The sequence below is a fragment of the Aphanomyces invadans genome, assembly GCF_000520115.1.
Source record: "Aphanomyces invadans strain NJM9701 unplaced genomic scaffold supercont1.42, whole genome shotgun sequence".
In the NCBI taxonomy this organism is placed as follows: domain Eukaryota; phylum Oomycota; class Saprolegniomycetes; order Saprolegniales; family Verrucalvaceae; genus Aphanomyces; species Aphanomyces invadans.
Genome location: NW_008580187.1, coordinates 21,681 through 48,033, shown reverse-complemented (window position 1 = coordinate 48,033; position 26,353 = coordinate 21,681). Strand labels below are relative to the sequence as shown.

The window sequence follows — 26,353 nt, the reverse complement described above, 5'->3', positions numbered from 1 at the left end:
ATGCCGCGTTGTATTGGCGGCGCCACCGCTTCGTCTGCCACGCGTTAGTGCGATCTCCGCCCATGTTGACGGGGTCGGCGTCCATATCTATGGCACCGTCGTGGGGCATTCCAGTCGATGGGGCCAGCGCGGGTTTTTCAGCCGCTAGCTTGCGAACCTTGAATTTCATTTAAATAAGAATAAATGAAAATGCATCGTGTACGTTGGCACGGGTTGCGTTCATCGTTTAAATGATTCATTTAAATTGCCTTTGGCCGCCACATCTTTGGGGGGCAAAGACGTGCACTGGGGGCAAGTACGCCTCTGGGACTATCCTGACACCGGGGCCAGCCCGCCACCGGGGGCGTCCCGTCGTTGGGGCCTCCTCGTCGAGCTGCGATGCCCCTCACGAGGCTCGGCGTATGGAAAGAGACCTGATATGCGTCAGTACCAAACGCAGCCTGAGGTCACCACCCCCCCCCCCCGAATTTGTTCTCGCCGCTCCACATCCACCCCATCGATCGAGACGTAGGACAGCGAATGCCTCGTCACGGGCGTGCGACATACACTTGAGCCACCCGCGTACCCACCTTGATGCGGCGACGGAAGCGGCGGCGGCGGCAAAAACAAGCGCGCCTGACTCGGAACCAGTCAGTTTACAACTGCCGTGTAGCCAGGGAGTTATGGCGGAATATTACAAGTGCGGCGGGCGCAAGCCCCATTTCCATATTGTCCCTGTGGGTCGCATCAGCCTGTACAATAGCAGCACCGTCGTGAAGCCATGCTCTTCGGGTGGCTCCGAAACCTTCCGTGGAAGCGAGGCTCGACTGGTGCGACGGCTGCTGTGCGCCGACTGAATGCAATGCCCACAGCTCCACAGCATCGACAGGTGCCCCCCCGCCATGTTCCTATCGCAACGTCCCATGCCACCCGCGACTTTTTCGACTCGATGTCGGCCAACGAACTGCGACACATGCTCCATCGTCTCGAGGACAACTGGAGAATGTACCAGCAAAAGATGCCGCGCCTGTCGACGACTCTTGCCGTCGACTTGGACTCGATGTCGTTCGTGGCCAACGATCCCTCATGGGCTCGAGACAGCGTCGCGCTCGAGGAGCACATGGCCGCCAGCGAGTGGGTGTAGATCGCAACAGATCGACCTGCGTATCTGTTCGTCCCGCGCGTTGTACACACCTAGCATTGTAAACTTATCATTATGGAATATTAGTTATGGCCCTTTCAAACGGCGGAATGCGCCAAGCCCACGCGTCTGCGCAAACGAGTCATGCGCTTGTCGCTGGCTTGGGAAGCCCGCGAGGCAGCCAGCGCTGGCGAGCAGCACGGGCGGGTGGACATCAAACCATGCGTGCCCGGCTTTGAACAAAGCCCTCGTCGTCTAGCCAGCGTCTTGGGTGCAGGCTCTCCGCGCGCAGTTCACTGGACGAGATTGCATGCGCCAAACGTGGCGGAGTTCATCTCAAGCTGTCGCTGGCGGCGCTGGGCGACATCGAAGGCGTGCGAGGGCCACGTCTTCACGGCAAGGACGTGAATCGTCGTCTCATTCGTCCTACTCAACAGCGATCCACCCAACAATCGCCTGGAACACGTGGGTGTGGACCCACCCTTGGCGCATAAATTGGTGGGTGGCAGCTAGTCGCAGCACGATGGTGGCTTGGAGTTGCCCGCGGTGTGCTGTTGGTGCCCGCGCCTCTCGACAACGGAGCACATGCACGTGAAAAGGGCCACAAGGCCCCAATCCATGGATGTAGCTGCCGATGGAGACGGTACCAGCCTTGCGCATACCACTGGCTACGTTGGGTACGGCACACTCTCGATGAATCGTGGCGCTGCGCGCGTCGCTGGCTCAAGGTCCATGCCCTTGCTCCCCACCCACACAGCGAGGCTGGTTCCTATCGCATGACGTGCAGTTGCGTTGACAATGTGCACGAGCCACGACAGTTTGTGAATGCCGTCGAAATCGGGCCCACGACTGTGGCGAGCCCAGCGCGACGGGCGCCAGCAAGCGCTGCTAAAACGATTGCAAGGACGTGGGGGTAGCGGCGTCAGGGTTTCTTGCAACTGTTTTGGCAGCGCTAGCTGGCGCTCGTCGCTGTGCCCCACGGAGGAAAACCCCAACCGAGCCGACAACGCGAATGCGGGTCGACGCATCGTCTTGCAGGACATGTACAGATTGTACATGTCGGGGTAGTGACGTTGAATGACGGGCTGCGCATGAGGGATCCTTTCGACCTCGGGCAGAGATATTGTCCCACAGCCCCATGAACACGATAGCAGTCGTTAGCTTGGCCCTCCATCGGAGTTTGATCGATCGCCAGGCGCTGTCCGAGGGCGTTTGCAGGCACAATGCAGTCGTGGTGCACTTGCGAATGATCCCTGCACCTGCGATCCCTTTCGACGTTCAGGACGCCGCTTCCTCTGCCAAGGACGGTTCGCAAGCCACTGGGTGGTGTCCTCCTGGCTAGAAATGAATGGGGCGCGAAGCGAGATCGCTCTGGATCGGCGTCTGTGGCAGCAGCGAGCCCACCCAAGACGTCCACCGCCGTCAGGTGCAAGGTCGGTGGGCTTGGCGTGTTTCTGGGAGCTGAAAGCGGCGGCCCCAAAACAATTCAGCAGGACTTGGTCGCAACAAGGTTCGAACCACGCATGAACTGCACGGAGTTGTCAACAGCGACGGAGCGATCGTCCAGAACGACCTGTCTAGCGTACGGCGGTCTGGTGCCAGCGAGGACTCGCACGACGTTCGCCGCCAACGGCATCCAAGTCCAAGGCATTTAGTGGAAGATTTTGCCGACGAGGATGTCGCCATCCGTCGAGTGGCATCCCTTCCAAACGTAGTCGGTATCAAAGTGTGGCGCGCCAAATATGAAACGCACCATGCTGAAGAGGTTGCCCTGGTCGAGACCTCGTCAAAACGACAAGCACCCTGACAACCCGCGGTTTCCCTGACCTCCACCCGATCCTCCTCGTCACCTCTTGGCAGACAACTGCATGCACGGGAATACTTCAGAGTGCTGAACTACGAACACGTGCCCTGGCTGGGCAAACGACGACTGCGAGCAAATCGCCGACGCACATCTATATATAGGGTCGCCACCTCAGGAACGGTGGGCTCGTCAACCATCATGGAAGGGCATTTGATGCTACTCAGCCATGACGCGCGCGACGGTCGGTGGCTGGGGGGTCAAGTCTTCTATGTCGTTGTGGAGGAAGGCTACCTGCACATGTTTTCGGGGGCCAACCGCCAAGCGCTTCAAGTGTCCGTGGCCCTCACCAAGCGGCACGTGGACGTTCGCCAAGTGCAGACGTCGACGCTGTTCCAACTGGACGTGTTCAACGCCGTGGGTGGTTCCCAGTCGTTTGTGTTTCTCGCGTCGAATGCGCAAAGCATGGAGAGATGGATGCGCTACCTCCGGCAGTGGCAGCGCTTCTACTTTGCCGATCCCGTCGCCGTCGACGCCCTCCCCGAAGACGCACAGACTCTCCACTTGCTCGTCAAGCACGCGCACTTGGCCGATACAGTCGCGTTTCAGCGACGCAGAATTTGGTAGGCCGCCGCCCCTGTTAACACAGCTCGGTCGTCGATCGAAAGGCGCATCAACCTTCTGGATGTAGTCGCCATTCGCCCCGCCATGGCATCCGCGCTTTGCACGTGATGGGTGGGATCGCGCCGCAAGAAAGGTAGGGCCAAGGGCGTCGAAAGGCATGCCGTTCGTCGCGCCTTGCATGCCATGCCTCGTGCTGTGCTCCATCCCAGCTCACGTCCTACGGCCTGGCACCCCGAACGCAGCCACGGCACACGTCTCTCGCAACCAGGGGTCGAAGGAAAGAGTCGACCGAGGGCATCCACCGACCGCTTGGTTCAACTTTGCAAGGACCCAAAACGTTTTCGCCCACCGCGTGCGACGCAAGCAAGGAAAAACACCGAAACCCGCCCAACACACACACACACACTCGTTAGATCAAGTCGAATGGATTCGTAGACGTCGTGCGGCGCGGTGGCGGCACTGCTAGGACAAACGCGTCAAATGGATTCCGCGGAGGCGGTGCATGGCCCGCCATGACTCCACACGCAGCACGTGCCACAACCTCATCTCGGTCGTCCCACGAAATGAGATCTTGCACAACGACAGCGGGAGCAGCAACTGGAGCGTCGGACGCCGCGGCCACCGGCACGGGATGCGTCGACTCGGCGGTATTCAACACGACCGACTGTTGTTTTCGCACGCGCTCTTGTGCAAATGCTGCAAACGGATCGTCGTCTGGAACATTCGCTTTCGACATGACGTCCGCGCCACGGGGCGCTTTCTTGGGCGACATGACTGCATTGTCTTCAGCTTCGTCGCGATCGGGCTTGTGTTTTCTTCGAGGGCTGCTCGCGACTTGCGATGACGTGGCGGCGACGAACATGTTGTGTGCCGCTTGGATGGCGTCGTTCAGCGTGAGCAGCTTGTCCAAGTTCTACCGGTGAAAAATCAATCTCCCGCGCTCGAGAGTGGACACGACCTCGCTGCCCGACGACGCCTCGCGCTCGATCACGACGAGCAAGTGCTGTTGTAGTTGCACGAGCTGGCCATGGAGGTCGTGCAAGATGTCGTTCTCAAGTACTTCGACGTGATTCGACTTGGCAGATTCGGCAAGCATGTCCTCAACCATTTCCAACACGTTGTTCGTGACATGGAATGTTTCGTCGGGGCCAAGGGAACGGAACGAATTCGGCTCGGACGGCCTTGCTGCCGGCGGCACATGGACCTCTACCGGCATGCGTCGATCGACTGATGAAGGAGCGAACAGAAGAAAGAACCTGTGCCGGGAATACCAGGAACTCCCGTGCCGTTCCGGGGAGGCGATAGCACTGGTGCACGCGAAGCGTCGTACTGCGCCGGGAACGGCACACCTTCCTTGCACATTTTGTGGTACGTGTCACTAAATCCTGGGAGCTCGCGGCGATGCGGAAGAAATGCTTCGCCCCATCCCTGTATGAGCTCCAGTACCCGTTCGCAGATGAGCAAATGCGACTGCCCGACTTTGCCGCGGTGTTCCTTGTACAGAAGCTCCATCGTGCTCATAAACTTGGGATGTGCGATTCGAGTACGGATCGACTAGGACGAACAAAGCATAACATGTTGCTCGACGGAGGCATGCACGCATGCGATTACCTTTCCGCAGTTCTTCACGATTGCCTCTGTGAGATGTAGGGCGGACAGCACAACTGTTGGGGAAAAGTGCGCGAGCCGCATACGCACCATGCGGATCGATTCGTTCCGTACCTGCGCATGACGGTGTCACCGTTCTGAAGGAAGTGAATGGAAATGCATACTTCGTTGTCCGTGAGTGAATTGAGCTTGTCGACAACGGCCATGATCGTCGGCCACGATTCGGCCGTCGTATAGTCGGACGTGGCGTCGTCGATAAGCTTCTCAAGTCCATCCATGAGCGCTTTCGTCTCTGGCGAGCACATCGCATAGAACGACTTCTTCTGGATGTAGTCCATCGGAAGCGTCAGCGTCAGCTTCTGGCTCTTGGGCGCCGTCAGGAACCGCCGCAGCTCTGTCATGATGATCGTGGAATTGGGAATACAACCAGCATACAAAAAGTTGTCAGCAAGGCGCCGCTCCCTCCGTTTAATGACATCATGACAGTTTGCTTTCCCACACCAAATATTTTTTTAACTGTACCAAGATTCCACAGTTGCGGAAGACGGTCCACGTTGAAGATATTCCACGAATTGCATCTCTTGTATCGTCAATATTTTTATCTATCTATTTTGTCCATCGCAGTCCAGACGAAGGGTCGTTAAAGCAAGGTTCCGGATAATTCCCGGCAGGGGCGAATTATCCGTATCTGGATGGCCGCATACTGAATATGGTGCCGCTGACGACGGCTGCGGTCGAACAAGTACGGCAAGCGGCGGATTGGGACTGCGGCCTGGCATGCCTGGAGATGGTAATGCGGTGGCTGAGTTTCACGTACCCACACGTCTTCCACACAGATAGCAGGCGCTTCCAGATGCAACTGCACAAGGCCATGCCGACACGGAGCATTTGGACAATCGACCTTGCCGCGTTCTTGAGCTCGTGGGTGTCCATGGAGCATGTCGATGTGCACTTGTGGTTTTCGTCCACTTCAATGGAGACGAACCCTGCGCATGCAGCGCACCCGTACTATAGCGCCGATTACGCCACGGATGTGGCGCGGGTCGCACCGTTGTATGCAGCTTGGCGCGATCGATCATTCCTTGGACACACGACCACCGCAGAATTGAAGGCACGCATGCAACAACGGCCGTCGGTGCTTGTGGCACTGGTTGACGCCACCGAACTCCAGTGCTGCGTGTGGAAACGCCACCCCATGCATGAATACCAAGGGCACTTCATCGTGATCACGTCGATCTGCGACACCAAAGGTGCGTCCCAATGGACAAGCACGGAGGAAAAGGACTAAGTTGTGATGGGCGTAGTGTATTACGTCGACCCCGCGAGCGCCGAGCACACTGCTTGCGTCATCGACGTCACCATGTTCGACAAGGCCAGGTGCCACCCCAGTACAGATCAAGACCTGCTTCTCGTGTCGCTACCTTGAGCATGCTGTAGCGAGCCCTTTAAAGTTATCGTAGTGAGGCCACGGCTGTGATGGCTTGGACAAAGTCTAAACTGACATCGCAGTTCCAGACGTACTTGGTGCTGCGCCTCCAACGCCCCCATCATGAAACTTTCGCAACGCAGACGTGGCCGCAGTGCGAGCTCCATCTGCCCTTCACAACCGACGCACGTGCTGGCCCGTCCTCACGTGCATGTGAACTTTGGCCGCTCATCGCCTCGTATTTGCATGGATGGCTGCAACTCGGTGGTGTGTTGGCGCTGCACGTTTGGAGAATTCGATGCAACATGCACCTTGCCGCGACGAAGCTCTTTTCTCCTTTTTCACCTGCGCATGCCAGTCGTTGGCCGTGCCAAATTCTGTCGCACGTCTGGGACATGCTGCGACGAGCTCGCTCCACCCAATGTCATTCCCCTAGGTGCAGGACATGTTGGTGAGCACGCGTGCACGGCACTTGGCTCTCGTCATGTACACATGCGACAAATCACTTGCATATTCGCACCAACAAACGCCTCGCGAAAGTAATGTTCTGCCAGAATTCGCACGATCGGTGGCGCTTCTGGAGCTAGCAGTGCGCTGGTCTTGTTCGACTCCATGGCACACAGCTTGCACACGAGCTGTCGCCGCTACCATGTAACTTTGGTGTTTCAAGCAAAGTGTCAACACACTTTGCCACTCGCTTGTGGTTCGCGCCACGTCACAAACGAACAAAATGAAAAATGGCCGAAAATACCACGATGAAAATTGTCGCGAAATTCACGAGCTCATTTATTTATGTACAAAGTAGATATAGAGTGGATTTTTGACAAAACATACTAGTATTTTGTCAAAATCCCCTCTATATCTACATGATAAATAAGCTGGTCAAATTAATTTTTATCCTGGATCAATTTAGACGATGGTTTGGTGAGACCTTTGGACATGTGTCGGTTTCAAGAACCCAGCAAAAATGCATGATGCCGCCAACGCCGCGGGGCCGCCGCCGCCCGTCTCGACAAGGAAGCGCCTTCCTTCCATTCTCGCAGGCAACATGTGGCAAGTCTTCCTCGAATGCGCACATTTGCATCCGAGCGCTGTCGCTGTCAGTTCGATTTCATCCGCCATGCCCGTCCCCGCAGACCCCACGCCATTCCATTCGCTCGACGGGCATACGTGGACGGACTACGCCGCCCGCGCCACTGCGATTGCGCGCCGCTTTCAAAGTCTCCACCTACGCCCTGGAGACGGTGTATTGTTTCAAACTCGTCGGAATTCTGCGGCATGTACGGCACATCATGCCTGGTGGATTCGCTTGCCATTCATGCCGTGGACGTGATGCAGGCACATTTGTCAACATGGGCGTCGTGGGAGCGGGCGGCGCTGCTTGCCACTGGCGATGCGAGCCGCATGAAGTTCAGTTCATTTGGACCACGATGCCATTCAAATGGATCGTCACCGACTCGACAACCCATCTGCCTTTGTACTTGGCTCTGCCGCGTGTCGAAGGCATTCTCATGTTAAGCAGCGACGAGGTACCGCCGATCCGTCCAAGTTGTGTGAAGGCGTCTTTGCTAGGCATTACGACGTCCATACCTATCAACCGCCATCCCTGACCAGTGCTGCTAGGAAAGCGTCGGTGGCGCGCGTGCCCATCCCAAAGTGCACTCGTACTTGTCATTTCTCCAAGCGGGAGACGGCGCTTCATTGCCTGTCGCCGGCGCAACCCTGGCAGCTTCATCTCCGTGCCTTTGGGCCTTTCAGCCAAACGCCCAAGGCACCTTGACACCTTTCGTCCGTTCCACCGACTACCCACCACGCACGTCACGGTGCTGTAGGTCCTCACCCACTACAACGTGCTCTTCACCGCGACATCGATCGTGACGCAGCTCCGCATGGACATTTCGTCGAGCGATTCGATTGTCGCGTACGTACTTGTGTTCACGTGCCGTTTTGCTTGCAACGTGCGCAGGCACTTGCCGCTGCACCACGTCGCGAGCCAACTCATCGAGTGGTACGTGGCGATTGTCGCCCGTGGCGGCCCGCTTCTCTTTGTTTTCGACGGCGCCCCTCCACCGTCCATTTTGGCGACGTGCCAACCCACGTTATTCTTTGCGACTCCGCATACGTGGCAGTACGTGACGCAGCGCATCCTACATTGACGACGCCACCAGGCAACTCGCCGATGCCTTGACCAGCCAGCAAGCTCAAACGAGCCCTCCGCTGTTGTCGCACTGGGCCCAAACCCGTGCGCTCCACAATGCTATCAAGTACGACGCCGGCAAGTAGAACCCCCTTTGTCAAACCGACGACGTAGATTGCAAAAGCTGGTCAAGCCCCAAAAGTCGTCGCTAGGATATGCCATCGCCCGCCGGTACGTTGCGTGGGAGCGTCGAGCTTCTCACTCCGTCATGGTCAGGTTTGTTTTTCGAAGCATCAAGCGGCGGCTCGGACTGCTCCGTGCGCGATATTGCGCCGCCGTTCTCGCCCCCGTGCCTCTCGATATCCTGCAAACATTTGCCGCTGTAAAACGCGTCTCCTTTCCGCCACAGATGACAGCGATGGACAACGACTGGATTAGGTGGATGTACCAATCTACCAGTGGTTTGGCAGCGCCGAGACGACGGGCGTGTGCTGCATGAGTGGCCCACATTTATGGAACATGGGATCAAGCGGGCGGGCCCTTCCAGGCACGCAAATCGTCGTGGCCGATCCCGACCCCACATCGCGATTCGGCGAAGGCCAGGTGCGCGAACGAGAGCTCCACCCATGATGTCACCCGCAGCCAAGCAGATTCGCATTCAAGGACCGCACATGAGTCCGTCGGTGGCGGTCGATGCTCTGGGGTTTTGGACCAGCCCGTTTTATGGTTTGCTTGCGTCCGAGGGCTTTGTCGTGGTGAACCAAGTCCAGCACAAATTGGTGCTGAGCACGGGCGACCAGATTCCGGTCCTCGTGTACGAAAAGCTCGTCGTACAGCGGGTACAGCACGCTTCCGAAACGTTGTCGTTGACGGCCATCCAGGCGCCGTACTTGGCCAGCGCCATTGTCGTTGGGCACGGATGCGCATACCCGAGCGTGTTGCTCGTTTTGAAATGCAAACGCGATGCGAAATTAGTCGACGAAGCGCTGGACAAATCGCGCGCCCTCGGTAGCAAAGCCACGACCGTCTACGAAGTCCAAAAGTGCTCGCTGTGGGCCGTCGCGCTCGACGCATTGCTCGATTCGCTCAAGCATCCCACCGACGTGGACGGTTCGAGCAATTGCCCAACCACCGAACGCGTCAACGCTCGTCGTAGGGCTCGCCTTGCACGCGATGCCGATTTTGAAATGGCGCGTGCTCGACACCACGAGCGATGACGGTGAGTCCCATCTCGCGTTCCGATCACAGGTCCAGCAGCTCATGCGCGCATTGCCAGACTCGGTGCTTCCAAATCGACGCGTTCTCGGCGAAAAGTACTCGGAAATCATTGCAAGCTTGTACTGACAATCGTCGGTGCTCAACCAAACAATGATAAAGACCCATATCGACAGCGGCGATGGGGCTGAAATGGTGAAAATTGAATCGGGGATCACGGTGAAGTGGAGTGGTGCGGCGCCGTGTCACGTACGATGGAGGTTGGCGCTGCATGCGAGCCCTCGGAGCCAGGGACACCTCATGGACTGGTTGGAGCAAGGGAATCGCAGTCACCCCACGTCATTCCAGCAGACACGTGCTGCCATCCTACGCCCTACTACTGCGACGGATTCCATCCGAGGACGGGCTATGCCAAACTCGTTGCGACCTTGACGTAGTTGCACCGAACGGAATGTCCTTCTAGTTCCAGCGCATGGGCCGTGAGTGAGAGGCCTTCGCAGCGAGACCTCGTTTGCGAGTGCGCTACCTCATTCTTGGCTGCCGACGCTTTGTCGTGTGTATGCTTTCATCCACCCAGCCGTAAACGCCAACCTGGCAGTCGAGTGTGCAGGAACAACGGCGGGATTTCGCGGTCGCTGGCTCCTTCGGTTCTAGTCTGACTGCCAGGTCGGTTCCAAAAGTAGGCAACACAGGGTTCCGTTCGCCGCGAGGTCGATGAAGTGTACGAGAGGCGCGAGCACCTCCCACTCGCCGCATGGACACACGTACTATATTGCAGATGCTGTGGAGAGATCGCGTTTCCAAGGCATGCACACTGCCGCGTCGATGCCAAACGAGGTGGAAGTCCAACATGACCCAACTTGGCCATAGACCAACTCGACACTTCCATCTCTGTCAAGGGTGTTGCTACAGGGCAGCGACAAGGGCCTCAGAACCAAGAGAGCGACCAGTTTGTCGCAAGAGAGCCATCGGTCACGCGAGTCAGACAGACCCGACGACCCCATTGAAGCACGCTGTGGTAAGTTCTGCTTGGTCCGATGGCTGCGACCGAATTCAGATGTGCGCACTTGAACAGCAGGGCGGACAAATGCCAGATACGGGCGCAGGCTCGAGAGCATGGACCGCCAATAAGAGGTGGCATGCCGACAAGACATGAGGGCTACGCTGCCGTGAGCCAGTGTAGATGGAGATGATTCGTGAAACAAGCCCGCGTCCATCTGTCGATCCGGCACAGCTACGCGCAGCCACATCCAGTCGGTCGTGCTCTTGACTGCCATTCGAACTCTCTCTTTGGAGCGAGGGTCGAGAGCGGCACTCGCATGGCCTGGCACTTGGACCGTCGCGCCAAGAATTGTGGAGTTTGTGGATGACATGGATGTGTGCGTTGGGTCAGCGCAGTCTAGCCACATGCGCCAAAGCGTTTGGCCGAGCAGCAGAGACGATTCTCGCGATGGCATCTCGTTGCAAGAGTGTGGCCAGTCGTGCTGGCGACGTTAAAACGAAACCAGGCTATGGTACACAATGCCTCGAGTGAGACCGACTCGCGCTACCCCCCGCCAAGTACGTGTTGGTACTGGTCGGGCACGACGGTCGAGTTGATTTCGCACATGGCAAAAGGCGGCTCGGCGACTCGACGGGGGAAGCGCTCTTGGAAGGTCTGGCCGATCGATTCCAACTGCATCGGGCCCGCTCGTATTTTCACGGACGTTCCTGGAGTCGTCGTTCATGACAAACGAGGCGGTGCGGTTGCCACGCACCTTGGTTCACAGGCCTGGATTCCCATGCCAAGGACCATGGCGTCACAGCGGTGGCCTCGTACACCTTGAGCACATCGCACGGCACACTCTCCGACTGGTTCAAGCACGGCGAATAATGCGGCTGGACACCGGCCGACGACACGCGGGCGACTTGCTGGAACCTGCTCGACCGGTGGGGAATGAACCGGCGAGGGATTGGGGAGGTACGCACCGCAGAGGAAACGACACTTGGTGGTCGAATTGTTTCAAGTATGCATCGAGTTCCTTGTTGTTGTCGCAGTGGGCGAGCGTCGGCTCGATGTTTCGATACACCGCGACGGTCGTCGACAAATACGGAGATTGCGTCAAGCATGGCAGGCAGTCGGGATTGCGCACTTGGTCGGTGCATTGTTGGCCTGCAGCGTCGGTGACTCTGGCTCGATAGCACATCCATCGAGTCGACTTGCCGTAGGTGAACGCTGGCGGGGCCGACGGCCGCGGCTCCCATGTACGTCCGTTCCAATAGCTGGCGTACTGGCCAAATGCAGCAGGCGCTTTCACGCACAACAACGATCAGTTCAGTGTCCGCCGCGTTCGCTCTATACCGAGGAATTGTCGAAATGGCACGAGCGACTGCGTCGTCGGCGGGAAATTCAACTGCAATACCAAGCTCGCGATATCTTGCAGCGCCCCTTGGCCGTCCAAATCGCCCTCGAGTTCAACCAACAGCGCCTGGCGCGCCACGTCACGGGGCGACGTCAAAACGACGCAGATCGCACCTCGATGCCGACGTAGTCTGGAGTGAGCTTTGACACCGACACATACTTGGCGCGGCGCTGCTCGACAACGTGCTGCGGTCCCGTCATGCGATCCGGGCGGGTCGGATGCAGTCCATTGTCGACTTTGAACCTATTTGCACCGGTTCAAGCAAGTTGGCGCCGTGTGAAAAGCACGCATACGCTTGGACTCGATCGCGCAGCTCGCTCGCGGACGCCGTCATCCACGTCATGTACGTGTCGAGGCGCATCCTATGTTGTGCGGTGCAGATCCGACATGCGCATGCAAGGCTCGGTACGTTGACGTGTTGGTTGGCAGGAGGGACAGCATGACGGGGGCGTTGAGAAAACTCACGCCAATATCGGCTTGGAGCAGGGCGACTTCGCTCGCGTTCAGGTCGTTCGAGTTGTCAAAGTCGTAGCTTCGAAATACCACGGACGAGGCCTACGATCGAAACCATAGGATGCGCGCCCGATCCAAGTCGGTTCACCTGAAACACAAACTGCTCAAACATTTCGTAGTACACGCGCCCGTCAAAGTCGGGATCGAGCATGATGGCAATCGCGTCGAGGCGGGGTAGCTGGCGATCCATGAGAAAGCGCGACAACTCGTTCTCGTCCAGGTATCCCGACTTGTCCAGGTCGAATCGATCGAACGCGAGCGCCGGATCGAGCCCGACCCACGCGTCGAATTCGCCATACGTGATCCGGCCATCTCGATCCGGGTCCAACTTGAGCGCCTCTTCTCGCTTGAGCGCTTCCAATTCGACGAGAAACGCGTCGAACGCGGTCGCGCTGAGGGTTTTCTGGCCCGACTTCATCTAGTTGCCGCGCGCGATCGAGTCGGTGGCCAACGCTGCACAGGGGGTCGTACCATTTCAGCGACTTCGTCGAGCGTCAACTTGCCGTCCAAGTTGACGTCCATGTGCTTCATGTCAAAGTCGTCAAACTTTTCGAGAAACGACGGGCTCATGGGAACCCCGAGTGTGTCCAGGATAAAGTCCATCATGTTTGGCGGGTCCGTCGTGTTGATAAAGGCAGCCGACTCGGACGCGAACGGGTACGTCACCTGCGCCACGTGGAGAAGCCACCACGGGGGGACGCGGCATTACCTCTTGCGTCGATGGAATCGCGTACGCACTCGCCATGCCGGCAAACAGCTTGAATACGGCCAGCGTGATGTTCGTGCTCAACGCATCAAAGTAGTTGCCGCGCCACGTCTGCCATGATGGTGAAACACAAACTCGAGTGACACTTCAACATGTGACCTTGATGTTGTAGACTTGGAAGCCCCAGTCCGTGTGCGACGGCACGGAATGCGGCCGAAACGCGTTGTTTTGGGGGTCGTGCGGGTCCTGCCCCGGCAACAATCCGCTCTCAACGTGCTATCGCCGACGGCGAGCTTACCTTGTACCGCGAACGAATGGGCTCGTGGAGCTGGGCCAACCCGTTCACTTGCTTGCGATACGGCGGCGGGCATCCTTCGTTGTGGACTGGTGGAAAATATGGATGGTTGGTATCGATCGACGCATCTCCACACATCGACGTACTCAGCACGGAATCATCGCACACGTTTGTGACTCGATCGCAGCACGTGATGGCCCACGGTGCGTCCTCGGATCGAAATCGTTGCAAGTAAATGTCGTCCACGTTGTCGTAGCTAGTCGGCATCGGTGAGTCTGCGCGATCGCACGGGTCGGTCACCGCACTCTTTTGTGAAGAACGCTCGGTGAAAGTTGAGGCTGTAGTCGACAGACCCATCCATACGCTTGACGCTTTCCCAGAGCGGGTCCATGATCGGCCGCGGCAGCCAGTATTCGACCGTCTTGTAGTAGCTCTGAATCAAGTACGCATCCTACAAAACTCGATGCGGTTGCACCCGATCGAAGCGATGGCCAGCATACGTTGGTCGGCGACACAAGCACCGTTTGGTCATGCGTTTCCGTGATGGTTTGGCCGCCGGGGGCTTCCGTCGCACCTGGCGGGTACATGCTCGCTTGGAATCGGTACGGGCCATTGGGAAAGTCGGCCGTCGCCACGCCGCTCAGCCCCATCTACGACCTGAATCGAGCCATTTCTCGCCATGCGACGATAGCCAGACCTCGTTCTGGGCGTTGTCGACGTGCATCCACATGACAAACTGCTGCTCAGCGCCAGGCCGGGTCAACACGACCTATTCCAGCCATGGATTCGATCGAGACATGGAAGTCGACGCTACCTTTGGACGAGTCGCGACGAGGCGTTGGTGGACTCCAAACGGATCGGTCAGGTTGGCGAAGTGCAGCATGATGCCTTCGTTGCGCCAAGAGATGAGGTCCGTCGTAGAGCATGCCCCGATCCCGCCGCCCACGACGACGTGGTTGGCATCGACAAGCTGGACTTCCGAGAACCAATACTGAGACTCTACACACGGGATGTCGATGCGAGTGGTGGTGCTGCTGGCAAACCTTTGGGCAGCGTCGTTGCGGTCGATGCGATCCGTTCCGCGTTCGAGTCGACTGGGTACACAATCGATACGTCGGGGGATATCGCGATCGCGACCAATTCGCCCATGCCCAACGCAGACGCATCTGCATCGAAGACGTCGTCCCTGCATCCGTGTCACAAAACCCACTTGCGTCGAAACGCTGGCGGCGGTGTACCGAATATCGTTCGAGTACACGCGATGGAGCGGCCCGTCGTTGGGAGCGAGGCCGCCGTTGTCGTACGCGTACACCGCTCGTCTCGAGAGATGGCTGTAGTGGCGAATCTAATCGGCACACAAGCATTGCTGGACGGCGCGCGAGTTCAGGATGGTTACTGGCGGCGAATACTGCGTCGGCGGACCCACGACTGCCGGGGACCACAGCGGGCGCTGCCGGGGCTGGGACACGACCACGCGGCCATTCGAGTCGACCGTGGGGCAGTGAAAGCTCATCGTGCGATCGAGGCCGACATACAGCTCGTCCCACCACGTCTGCATCGCATCGTACGTGTACAGCCCGATCAAGTCCACCGTGTCTACGCCATGGCATCGGCGCCGCATGACGTTGTCCTAGACGTACCCGCGGCGAACGGGACGTGCGCGACCCTCGACACGCCATTGACTCGAATTTCGAGCTCGAGCACATGCCAATTCAAAAAGATGTCGACTTGATACCATTGCCATGGATGGATGGCAGGGAGCAATGCCTGCGGTGGGATTATGCCAAGTGCATCGGGCATCCATCCACCTGGACGGGGAACCCTCTCGCGTTGGTCGAGTACGTCAGCGCGCCTTGCATCATCCCAATGGCAACCACAAAAAGCGTCGGGTCGGACGAATGATGGACCCCAAAGAGCGCCCCTGCGCACATGCCTTGACGACTGTGCCAGAGCGCACGCCATGCGTACCTCGATTCGTTTGGAGCGATCCGATTTTCGTCGCCCCCACCCGCACAAAGTACGATACCCGGCTCGGTTGACTCGGAAACACTCTGAACGACGGGCCTTCCAACGTCGGTGTTGGATCGATGACGCTCTTGGCCAAGTACAAAGACTTGGCTGTCTGTGCAGCGCCGACAAACGGATCGGTGGTTACTAGGTACGACTTTGTCATGATGCTGGCATGCCACGATGGATTCTCTCACGTTGGAGCTGCGTTTGAATGTCCAGATGGATCGTGCCGCCCACGATCGCACCAGCCCCGGAGTACGCGACAGCATGCGCGTGCAGCGAAATTTCTCCGTCCGACCCGTTCTCGCCGGGGCTTTGAGTGCTTCGCCCTCCCAGTCCCCCTGTCGCCGCCAACGTGCCCATGATGTGAATGCTCGTGCCACTGGTGAGCACGATGGACCCTCCGCTAAGGACACGGATGCAGCCTCGAAACCTACGATCGCTTTCGAACGATACCTGCCGCCTCCGCCTGCAAAAATGCCGCTCTCGCCCGCTTCGCCATGGACCGCCAACGACGCGTTGGGGCCAAGCGTCATGTCATTCACGGCAGCGAGATATATCGCCCCTACGTCACTTGTCTGTAAACGACTGCATCCACGGCATTCCTACCTCCGCCAGCTCCGCCAAATATGGGTCTTGGAAACTGGCCAAAGTCGGTGGGGGAGTCGCCCCCTCCACCGCCCCCGCTCCCTCCAATCAAGTCGCCATTGGCAGCCAACCGGCCGCCTTTCCCACCTAACGCAACACCCCACAACGGTACGCGCCAACCCTCCCGATCGAGACACTTCACCATAGCTGAGCGAAAACCCCGCCGTGTCGGAGATCGTCACTTGGGCGCGTTTTCCGATCAAATACGGCTGGGTCGTTGTGGCATGGGTCACTGGGTCCACCACGACGTCGGCGGCACTCGCCGTCATGAACGTCAACGGCGCATCCACGACTGGAGCCGATGGGCTAGTGGGGGCCTCGTTTCCTCTGGCGGCACAGAGTTAACGCAGTTCCAGTCGTATTGCATACCGTAACGTTGTCATTTGAATGCGCCATGTGCATCCCCGCTCGATCGATGCTACACGTTGGCGTTAAGTCGCCACCACAACGAATCCACGACCGTACTGGGCACGTCCTTTGTGACAGCGACTTGCTGCACGTCAAACGCTGCTCGAAGCGCCGCCGCCATGCCGTCGGCACTTATGTTGTATGGCAAGTCGGGCGAGGTCTGGCCAAGAAAACGGAGGCGAAACACGCCGCTGAGCTGATTTCCAACCGCGACCAGCCGCGTCTGCACCGTCGAATCGAGGCCCGTCAAGTACGACGTGGGCGTCAGCAACGGGACGTTTCCCACCGCCGTCAAGAACGACACTCTCCAAATACGGCCGACGCTCGCCACTTCTTGGCCAGCTCTCGTCACTTGGACGCGACCGACGCCGCCAAGTCCAAGTTCCAACTGCGCCTGCATCTCTTCGGCGCTCGCGTCGTACCGAATGCGCGCCGTTACGTTGGCCCCGTTCGAGAGCGTAAACGTCCCTCGCATCGTTTGGCCCGCGGCAACGCTCGTTTGAATCTCCATCACCGTCGGCTCGAGCGCTCCAGACGTTTGCACCGTGTGCGTGTACACACGGACGCTGGAGCTTCCTGGACCGTTGATGTTGTGCTGGGCAATCGTTCCACCGCCGGGGAATCCGCCCAGCATCCCCGGCGGGCTCACGAGGTGCGTGTTGACTACGGCGCTGCTGCGGCTAAGTAAACAAAGCGCATGTCGACCCTTGAGCTTGACTTGAACATTCGCTCCCTAACAACTCAACGTGACCGAGGGCGGCTGCAGCATGCACATACCAAGTGTATCGTGAGAAAGTTAAAAACAGCGACTGTGGTGCGCTGAGGCGTTTGGAGCAGCATCCCTTGGAACGAGACATCGCCAGACATGCCTGCCGTCGTCGTGTCGATGTACACGGTGCCCGACGCGAGCTCGAGCGATCCAAGCAGGGGGTAGTGGAATGTGTCGAATCCAAACTTGGTCGGGGCTTTCCACTCGAGAGGCACCGACCAGTGGTGGACCCCAGTCTTCCAATCTTCAAAGTCGTTGACGAGCTGGACTTGGGACCGACGGCCTTGGTCAAACTCTTGGTCGAACGCTTCCAACTTGGCGTCGCCGATCGTGTACTCTGTCGCGCACATGTCAGCACATATCGCGAACCATTCAACGGTACGTACCTTCGCTTCCTCGAGCACAGCGATGGGTTGCTTTGCACCGCTCGTACGCCAAGCATGCCGAAGTTGTCGACGTTGGCGTACAACGTGTGGACTGGATGAGAGCGTTTGTAAAGTCACGTGCCGAAGGACCTAGTCCGCATCCGTCGACATGAAGCGCAACATAGCACGCCGAGCACTACCTTGACCGAGCACTGCAGCAACCCATGCACACATGACGAAGCCCTGGCGCCTCATGCCGCCTCTCGCCCACGACGGTTTCGCGAGTAACTGCTCACACTAAATTCAGGTAGTACCTCCACGACTGTCAGATGGAATGACATGCAGCAACACGGTACTAATGAACGAGTTCCTAATAGTATTACTAAATGTATTGCATACTACGACGGAGTTCGCTAGAATCCTACTTCCAAAACCCCATCGAAGGTTGAGGGGGTTTCGGGAGGGATTGTCGAGGCCCTCACGTTCAGCATCGCCGATTGATCGGTCGTAGGTGCGCGGAAGGGACAGAGCGGTGGGGATGTCTTGCCGTTCGATGTGATGGCACCGGCGGGCACCCACGCTTCGATCCCAGTCGTGTTGGGGTGGCCACAGAGCTTCCACGCATTCTATCCTCGAGAGAATCGTGAATGCCCTGATGTCGGCAATACCGCTTGCTGACGCGTTTTGTGGCCAGGGGTCGTTCAGGCCGCGCTGAACGAACGTGAGGCCCCGAAGACGAGGGTTCGTGCTGCTGTCCAGTCGCCACGTACTCGAGCAGTTTCGTGGATTCGAAACCGAATCTTCACATGCGTCGATATTTAAATAAATATGAAATATATAAACAGTATATTTGTATGCTCTATAAAATAATGAACCCGTGCATGTCGACACTTGTTACCCAGTGTCCAAAATGCCGCCTCGGGTCGCGGGGATGCCGCCGTCCACGTACGGCACGCTTCCGACAGCATCCTTCTTGAACAAGCCGCGCATCGACTTCAAGCTCCTCATTGCGATCGTTGCGTCTGGCGCATGCTTGTCGGTCCTCCTCTGCGTCACCACATATAACGCCGACTGGTCGTCGGACGTGCCCAGGATGCGCTTGGCGGTTGCGCCAACAATCCCCCTCACATACGAGCAGCTGGTACAGCCACGACAAGTGCACCTCGCGTACGCTGGAAGGACTCCCGGCACTGGCATGACGGTGTCGTGGGCCACCTACCATCGAGTGAACGACAGCACGCTGTGGGTCGGCTCGACACCGACGAACTTGAGTCTAGCAACGGTGGACGCTGAAACGTTGTCCTACTACGCAGACGACGTGTACACGTTGTATACGTACCACGCGACTGTGCGGGGCTTGACGCCGCGCTCCAAGTACTTTTACCGCGTCGGCAGTGCATCGAATGGTACCGTCGTCGTCAAGAAGATCGCGGACGCTGAAGGGGTTCGTTGCTGTAGATTCGCACGTGTCGCCCGTGTACCATTTCCACACAGGGCGCGATCCCGGCCACGATGACGGCAGTTCGTTTGAGATTGCCGTGTACGCTGACTTTGGCGAGCGCAATGCGGAACAAACGGTATGCGCGAGCCACATCGCCACTCTCACGTGCATGGGCGCAGGTGGCGCGCCTCATGGACCTTCGAGAAAACTTTGATTTCATCTGGCACGTCGGGGACATCAGCTACGCCGACAATGCGTTTCACACTCTGAATGCAGACACGGCCGCGCTGGGCTTTGTCTACGAGAAGGCGTACAATGCCTGGATGGACGCGTTGGAGCCTGCGATGCGCGTGGTGCGGGACATCGCGCGATCGATTCCAGTTTATCCGCGTCATGTAGGTGCCGTACATGACGACGGTGGGCAACCATGAAGCCGAATGCTACTCGCCCGTGTGCCTCTACTCGCCAGAAAAGCAAGCCCAACTGAGCAACTACTCGGCGTACAACACTCGCTTTCGCATGCCGTCGACGGATTCAAACGGCGCTCACAATATGTGGTACTCATGGTCGCATGGCCCCGTGCACTTCATCTCTGTCAGCTCCGAGTCCGACTACGACGGCGCGCCGACCAACAACAAAGGCACACAGGTCAAGAATGGCCACTTTGGCAACCAACTGGCCTGGCTCGACGCCGATTTGGCGCGAGTGAATCGCACGAACACGCCGTGGGTGATTGTGGGCCTTCACCGCCCGTTGTACGGTCTCAAAGTCTTTAAAGCGAACGGCGAGCCCAAGACCAAGCATGAAGCGCTCCTCGACGCCTTCGAGCCCGTCTTTCTCAAGTACAAAGTCGACGCCGTTGTGTCGGGCCACCAGCACGCGTACGAGCGCCACTTTCCCGTCGCCCACAACGAGCCCGTTCTCGCCGGTGTCAGCGCAGACAAAACCATCTACGAATCTCCTCAAGCGCCCGTCTACATCGTGTCGGGGTCGTGCGGGTCCACGGACGGCCACGAGCCGTATGACGACGTGCCTGCGCAGACGTGGAATGTCCTGTACGACAATGTGCACTTTGGCATTTCGACACTCAAGGCCAACCGCACGGCGCTCGAGTGGACGTTTGTGCATTCGGCCGACGGCGTCCCCTTGGACTGGTTCGTCATGAAGAAGGAAGGGTAAACGTACTCGCTGATGGTGGCTGCACGTTCGCGACTTTGGACCGCGCGCGACCACACTCGGACCGCTCGGCTGTCGACGGCACCTCTTTGGACGTCGTTTCGACCATCGGCGACTGGGACACCCGTTTGCGCTAGGTGTAGAAACAACCTAATTCGAGTGAGAAGCAGTGGCCGCAAGGCACTTGTCACCCCCGCTGTTCCTAACTCGGACGGTCATGGGTCCCGCCAGTCTTACAATCTCGAGCAGCCCGTCTAGGCTTCAACCAGACGCCGCCTCTTCATTCGTAGCGTTGGGGAGGTGCCATGGTGTGCCGTGATCGTGCTGTTGCGTCTGGACTACGAGCACTCGTCCTTGTGCCATGGAATGGCCACGAAGCAAAGGACCAAATGCACGCGCATCCGACGTTCGAATGAACACATCTCGGTGCGTCCAGGATGTTGAGGATAGCTTTGTAAAATAGTTACTTTGGTGTACTGAGGGTACTTCGACGGCGTTTCTTCTTGGGCGCTGCCGACTGGGACGCCGTCAACTCGGCGCGGTATCGACTGACGTACCCTCCTGGGACGCCCTTTTCCCGTGACCCGAGCACGTAGTCGATGTCGTATGTCCAAACTTGGTTGGCATCGACATGCTTCGCCTTGACCCGACCCACTCCGCCAGGTTTGTTCATGCCAGACCAAAGCCGCGGTACAACGTCGACCGTGTCTCCGACATCAAACTCTTGCGCGTCTGGCGCAGGAAAACGGTCTTGTTGTAGCCCACCTTCGGTTATATGACGAGGTTGTTTGGCTGGAGGCGGTTGCGCCGACAGCACCACACGCATGGACTCAACTGGTGGCGGCGCGCTGGGGTGGGCGGCAGTCAAGAGTTTCTTCGGTCGAGGGAGGGCCATCGTTGGAGCCACCTGGTCGTCCAGTCTGCGCTTCGTTTGAAGATGCGGTGGGACGTCCACCGATGCTTGGGTCGCGGCATCCGTGCGTTTGAAATGTTTGGCGCACCATCCACAAAACGTCGGGTGGGTCGTCAACAAGCCAGCCACATACGCACACTAGAAATCTGTCGTGAAGGAGTCTGTGGTCGAGCGACGACCATACCTGGACATGCATTGCTTTCGAGCACTTTTTCGAGTGGCACTGAACCTTGTTCATCCCTGTGGCCTTTTTGCACAGGTCGCACACCAGACGGGCGCGTTCGGGGGCGACGTTTGCAATCCCGTACCCGAGATTGTTTTCAAAGTACGTTTCCGGCGTGTACAGCAAGCACATGATGTGGGCTTTGTTCCCGCACGACGTGGCTGCCAAGTCCCCGCCAGACACGCAGCACATGACACACGTTTCCGTCGCGGTTTCAGAGATGGATGCAAACAGGGGATTCAGCGGCTCGTCGTCGTCCTCTGTGGGCTCGACGGTCTCGTCCGTTTGTGCGGCGTCCTCCGACCTGTCGTCTTCGGAGTCCTCGTCCTCGAGTTGGACCATGGCTCGATACATGTTTTCGTACTGGGTGGCCAGGACCCGATCCAACTTGTTCCTGTACGCTTGCTTCTTCTCAGCGGCTAGCTTGTCCATGGCCACCGTCAACGTATTCTGCGCCACGGACTCGACATGTTTTAGTTTTGCTTGGCACGCTGTCAAGTCTTTCAAGATTTCATCTTCGCCGATCCACGCATCGTCTTCGCCTTCAATGCAAGTCACGACAATGCTTCGATAGCACGGAGTGGCCTTGATCGTGACGCTGTCCGTCATTTCGTCCAGTCGGGCATTGTCTTCATCGCCTTCTTCCACGAGTTCTTGAAATTTCAAACGAAATCCAGCCGAACAAGCGCTGGGACGGGCGTAGTTTGTCGTGGGTAAGGTGCATTCGGCGTAGAGAGTCCATCGCTCGTCATTGTCGTCGTTCAGGTCGGACGGCGCGATGTGGACCGGATTGTCGGCGGTGACTGGCGTGATGTACTCTCGTTCGACACCCTTTTCCCCACCTCCCAAAATGTACGCAATGTCGTATAAATACACCCCTTCCGTCGACGTGGCATGCTTGGCTTTGATGCGTCCGGCGCCGCCGAGTTTGTTGATTCCGGGCCATGTTCGTGCCGCCACTTGCACCATGTCACCTTCTTCCAGCGGCGGCAATGGGATGGCCGTCAGCTCTTTCACCAGTGCCCGTCGGTGGCGTCGGACTACACCAGGTACTGAGCTTCCCAACGACGGGACTGTCCACGGCGACTTGTCGCGAAAGAATGCTTGGAATTGCGCCATCGCTGGCTACGACAACGATGAGAATAAAACGAAATGAGGTTCTACCTTGGCAGCAGCGAGTGAGTAGTACAGGTCCCCCATTTCCTGCCACACAAGCACCATGGCCAGTTTGCCGTCGCTTCGAAGGTATCCCCATGGCCATTCCACGTCCTCCGCAGGCTGGGAAGTTGAACGAGCTTTACGAAACCAGCATTGCACGGACGCACTTGCACGACACTGCGGCAGGATCTCGTCGGTGAGTTGGGTCAACGTGATGCCTTTGAGTGAAATGTCGTTGATTGCCACGAGTTCAGCGCCTCTACACAAGTGCATCGAAGGGTGACTCGCACTCAGGGAAAACGACCCAGACGTTGTTGCGTACTTTTGAAGCAAGCCATCGTCGAGGGCAGCACGTAGAAGAGGATTCGACACGTCCTTGATAGTCAGGGGACCGCTCTCGACATACGAGAAGTCGATCCCCAATGGTAATTGAGGCAAGATGACAAGGACGAGGTCGTTTTCGGAACTTGCACAAGTCGTGGCTGGAACAAACACTTGAGCGAGTCGGGACGGTCGAAACGGGGATGGAGTGGCTGGTATGGACTTGAGTTTCGTGGGGGTGATGCTTGGTGGGGCGACAGGTTCTGCGTGTGGCGTTGACGACGGCCATTTCGTGGTCGAATATTGAACCTTTTTTAGTTTGGTTTTCGGGAGCTTCGGGGCTGGGGCAGTTTGTAGAGAGATGGCGGCAAGGGGAGCGGATGGTTCGGACGAAAGAGGCAGCACGGTTGTATCTTTTGCGGCCTTGGCTGAAAGTGGTTCAGAAAGCCACATTTGAATGCTTTTTTGAATTTTCGCCGTCGTTCCAGCGTCCGACGTGTTTTCGCGTTGGATAGTTTGGACAGGGGACTGCGGAGGGACAACCTAGACATGATTTCAACACTCGTTTCAGAGTCAATTGGCTGAACCTGCACCGATGGGTTCCGGGCTTTCAGTGCCAGATCAAGCCCGTGACTGGGGCAAACGTTGTGGTAGATGGAGTTGGTCGAAGCGCGAAAGGTCACTCCATGCTCCAATGCACACGGAACGTGGTAGCTCGAGGTACATTTGGCATTGGAGCACTGGGCACACGCCCCTTGGTTGGAAGTTTTGCAGAACACGCACTTGAGTTTTCGCCGCGTTTTGAGGCGGTCGACGCCGTCGACTTTACCATGAGCAAAGTTGAGTTCGGGGAGGTAGATCGCACACGACATGTGCACCCACTTGTGAGCAGTGTGTAAAGGGATCAAGGCACCGCCTACAAAGGTTGTGACAACTGTGGCGAAGTGGAACTAGCGGCACCTTTTAGATGGCAGGCACTGCATTCCCCAGAGGGTTCCCACGTTTCGACCGGGGCCACCTGCTGTGCCGAACAAAAGTTGCAGAACCACGACGCGTCAGGGATGCGCTCAATGCCGTAACAAGTTTGATGCACAGATACCTACATCAGGGTCAAGCATGGGCAGCATGGGTAAACGTACATTGCAGTCATCGCAGATGACGATGGCATCATTCGCATACGATTCCTCTCCCCAACACACGTTGCATCGAATGACTGGAGGTTTTACGGGTGGGGCTTTGATCGTGGTTGCAATTTCTTCGTCTGCCAAGATCGGTTCGATGAGACTGCTTGGACTCATACTGTCTTGCTCGTCGTCAGTTATGACGGGGCCATCGTACGTTCCCTCTAGCAGCCCTGCCATGTAGTACGACAGCTCCTGCTTCAATTGCTGAACACTTGGCAATAGGTACGCGTACTTGGCCTTCATGTGTGGAGTTGCAAGGATGTATCCCTCAACGACGTTGATGGCGTCAAACACCAAGCTCTGGTCCTCGGCGTTGCACGGTGCAGACTGCACGCACATCGTCAGCGTCCCACCCCGCCATCATCGCCTGCGGCGGGAAGGCTTACCTGGAGGATGGTTTGCACCATCTCAATGTTGTCCATCAACTCCTCATCTTGCACGGAGAAGTTGAAGAGAGCATGGTCGCACAGGGCATCCATCGCACCACCAAACTGAAATGCGCGGCAAACAGGTCGAGAAATCCAACTTTCGCACGATTCGCTGAAATGTTATGTATTTCAGCCAATTACTGCTCCTCCCTCCGGTGCGCTTAATCCTTTAGCGCAATTTCCTTGCATAGGTTTTTTCATTCTGTCGTGGGGTATTACCACAAAAAGTAATCAAAGCAATCAGTTTAAATACTGAATGCTATTTAACGTGGTTGTCGTCCAGGCACGACCCCATCAATTTTGAAAGAGGAGAGTTCGATTGCGAGGAAGGTCGTTCATCATGCAACATGATCGGGAATTGCTCACAGGGAGGCTTTGAAGTTGCAATAACTCTGATATCTAGGCATTTCATCAAATGCGAGAAACATCAAGATCTTGCTGATGAAGTCTCTCCCGTCGACCTTGCCGAATCGAGGTGAGCAGTGTGAGAGGCTCGCAGGTACAGTCTGGAACAAAATTATAGCCGCACCCCAAAATTTTCATGATGTGAAGTTGCTGTTCAACAAGCTCGATATCTAACCATTCTGTTCGAAAGAGATGACGAGAGCGCTCCCATCATGACGTACACAGCTCCATGGCTATATCAATTTTTGATTTACGAAGAAAACACTCAAAAATGTTCGGTGCATTATTATAGCCGCACTACCTACATGTCGACTAATAGTCGATTTTTGCTCCTCTCTTCAAAATGACTTGAGCCATTCGTGTCGACATACTGTCAACAAGTGTCCGACAGTACGCTAGCGTGATACGTTCCCACTCGATGGCAATTTGTCGCTTCAAGTCTTCAACGGTGTCGTATTGGTGACCATTTCGGTACACAGCACGAGCCAAAAAACCCCAAACGTTCTCAATTGGGTTGAGATCGGGGCTGAGGGCTGGCCAGGCCATAGTTGGAACGTCCTTGTCACGGAGGTACGCCATGGTGTGTCTTGAGACGTGAATTGATGCGTTGTCCTGCAGGAAGATCACCCGCCGGCCAGGATTCTCGCCCCGCACGAAGTCCAAAAACGGAAAAAGGTGGGTCTCCAACGTCTTGCAATACTTGACGGAGTCTTGTGAGCCTTGAAGGAAGGCCAGTTCACTTTTCCCATCGTAGGAAAACGCCCCCCACACCATAACACTGCGGCCACCGCCAACACGCTTTGAGAACATTTCGGGGGGGAGCCTTGAGTCGTGCCAGTAGCTCTGAAAGCCGTCAGGTCCGTCTAGGTTAAACTTCTTTTCGTCCGAAAAGATGGTAACGAGCCATTCATTGGATTTATTGAGATACTTAGCTGCAAATTTTGTTCGCGCTTTCTTGTGCGCTGGGGTGAGTCGGGGACTGGACTTGCGCTTGCGGTACTTTGCGAATCTTGAACTCCGCAATATGCGCAACACAGTAGTGTGGCTCGGCTTTTGT

The 26,353-nt window shown here is 57.2% G+C and overlaps 8 protein-coding genes across 12 annotated transcripts; 4 read left to right on the top strand and 4 right to left on the bottom strand.

The window, feature by feature from the left end:
- The first annotated feature begins 558 nt into the window (after positions 1-558).
- Positions 559-1,223, top strand: H310_12688 (hypothetical protein). Its single transcript, XM_008879864.1, has one exon. The coding sequence runs from the start codon at positions 761-763 to the stop codon at positions 1,121-1,123; it is 363 nt and encodes a 120-aa protein (XP_008878086.1). The 5' UTR covers positions 559-760; the 3' UTR covers positions 1,124-1,223.
- A 1,917-nt stretch (positions 1,224-3,140) lies between these two features.
- Positions 3,141-3,749, bottom strand: H310_12687 (hypothetical protein; the record flags this gene model as incomplete). The annotated part of the gene is made up of 1 exon (XM_008879863.1): positions 3,141-3,749. One exon carries the CDS (start codon positions 3,747-3,749, stop codon positions 3,141-3,143), a length of 609 nt encoding a protein of 202 aa, XP_008878085.1.
- Positions 3,750-3,954: 205 nt separating this feature from the next.
- On the bottom strand, positions 3,955-5,463 carry H310_12686 (hypothetical protein; the record flags this gene model as incomplete). The annotated part of the gene is made up of 5 exons (XM_008879862.1): positions 3,955-4,458; positions 4,504-4,751; positions 4,802-5,099; positions 5,157-5,209; positions 5,268-5,463. The coding sequence occupies 5 exons, from the start codon at positions 5,461-5,463 to the stop codon at positions 3,955-3,957; spliced, it is 1,299 nt and encodes a 432-aa protein (XP_008878084.1).
- Positions 5,464-5,865: 402 nt separating this feature from the next.
- H310_12685 lies at positions 5,866-6,692 on the top strand. 2 transcript variants are annotated; one of them, XM_008879860.1, is made up of 3 exons: positions 5,866-5,943; positions 5,990-6,403; positions 6,458-6,692. In XM_008879860.1, exons 1-3 carry the CDS (start codon positions 5,931-5,933, stop codon positions 6,577-6,579), a joined length of 549 nt encoding a protein of 182 aa, XP_008878082.1. In that variant the 5' UTR covers positions 5,866-5,930; the 3' UTR covers positions 6,580-6,692. The 2 variants fall into 2 exon arrangements, with proteins under 2 accessions (XP_008878082.1, XP_008878083.1); XM_008879861.1 differs by having other exon boundaries at positions 5,866-6,403.
- Positions 6,693-7,530: 838 nt separating this feature from the next.
- H310_12684 lies at positions 7,531-10,150 on the top strand. 2 transcript variants are annotated; one of them, XM_008879858.1, is made up of 13 exons: positions 7,531-7,859; positions 7,918-8,108; positions 8,203-8,367; positions 8,412-8,500; positions 8,546-8,707; positions 8,748-8,843; positions 8,891-8,947; positions 8,993-9,098; positions 9,155-9,319; positions 9,367-9,555; positions 9,598-9,826; positions 9,873-9,935; positions 9,993-10,150. In XM_008879858.1, the coding sequence occupies exons 1-13, from the start codon at positions 7,547-7,549 to the stop codon at positions 10,058-10,060; spliced, it is 1,893 nt and encodes a 630-aa protein (XP_008878080.1). In that variant the 5' UTR covers positions 7,531-7,546; the 3' UTR covers positions 10,061-10,150. The 2 variants fall into 2 exon arrangements, with proteins under 2 accessions (XP_008878080.1, XP_008878081.1); XM_008879859.1 differs by having other exon boundaries at positions 9,367-9,826.
- A 1,225-nt stretch (positions 10,151-11,375) lies between these two features.
- Positions 11,376-18,330, bottom strand: H310_12683. Of its 2 annotated transcripts, XM_008879856.1 has the most exons (33): positions 18,248-18,330; positions 18,069-18,197; positions 17,691-18,019; positions 16,971-17,646; positions 16,875-16,923; positions 16,648-16,832; positions 16,467-16,592; positions 16,314-16,422; positions 16,052-16,263; positions 15,816-16,001; positions 15,656-15,768; positions 15,488-15,614; positions 15,244-15,443; positions 15,086-15,192; positions 14,891-15,033; positions 14,662-14,846; positions 14,545-14,616; positions 14,348-14,497; positions 14,153-14,298; positions 13,994-14,103; positions 13,851-13,936; positions 13,712-13,798; positions 13,556-13,663; positions 13,318-13,512; positions 12,935-13,264; positions 12,743-12,888; positions 12,627-12,695; positions 12,447-12,576; positions 12,273-12,399; positions 12,135-12,221; positions 11,900-12,083; positions 11,689-11,849; positions 11,376-11,641 (listed from the first exon to the last, which is right to left on the bottom strand). In XM_008879856.1, exons 1-33 carry the CDS (start codon positions 18,300-18,302, stop codon positions 11,478-11,480), a joined length of 5,283 nt encoding a protein of 1,760 aa, XP_008878078.1. In that variant the 5' UTR covers positions 18,303-18,330; the 3' UTR covers positions 11,376-11,477. The 2 variants fall into 2 exon arrangements, with proteins under 2 accessions (XP_008878078.1, XP_008878079.1); XM_008879857.1 differs by having other exon boundaries at positions 11,900-12,221.
- A 625-nt stretch (positions 18,331-18,955) lies between these two features.
- H310_12682 lies at positions 18,956-20,889 on the top strand (the record flags this gene model as incomplete). 2 transcript variants are annotated; one of them, XM_008879855.1, is made up of 4 exons in its annotated part: positions 18,956-19,453; positions 19,506-19,624; positions 19,668-19,841; positions 19,888-20,889. In XM_008879855.1, coding segments are annotated over 4 exons (1,571 nt in total), but the record flags the coding sequence as incomplete, so codon positions are not given. The 2 variants fall into 2 exon arrangements, with proteins under 2 accessions (XP_008878077.1, XP_008878076.1); XM_008879854.1 differs by having other exon boundaries at positions 19,506-19,841.
- Positions 20,890-21,095: 206 nt separating this feature from the next.
- On the bottom strand, positions 21,096-24,947 carry H310_12681 (hypothetical protein). Its single transcript, XM_008879853.1, has 8 exons — positions 24,850-24,947; positions 24,419-24,790; positions 24,240-24,378; positions 23,867-24,195; positions 23,281-23,822; positions 22,965-23,217; positions 21,762-22,925; positions 21,096-21,715 (listed from the first exon to the last, which is right to left on the bottom strand). Exons 1-8 carry the CDS (start codon positions 24,940-24,942, stop codon positions 21,128-21,130), a joined length of 3,480 nt encoding a protein of 1,159 aa, XP_008878075.1. The 5' UTR covers positions 24,943-24,947; the 3' UTR covers positions 21,096-21,127.
- Between the last annotated feature and the right edge of the window lie 1,406 nt (positions 24,948-26,353).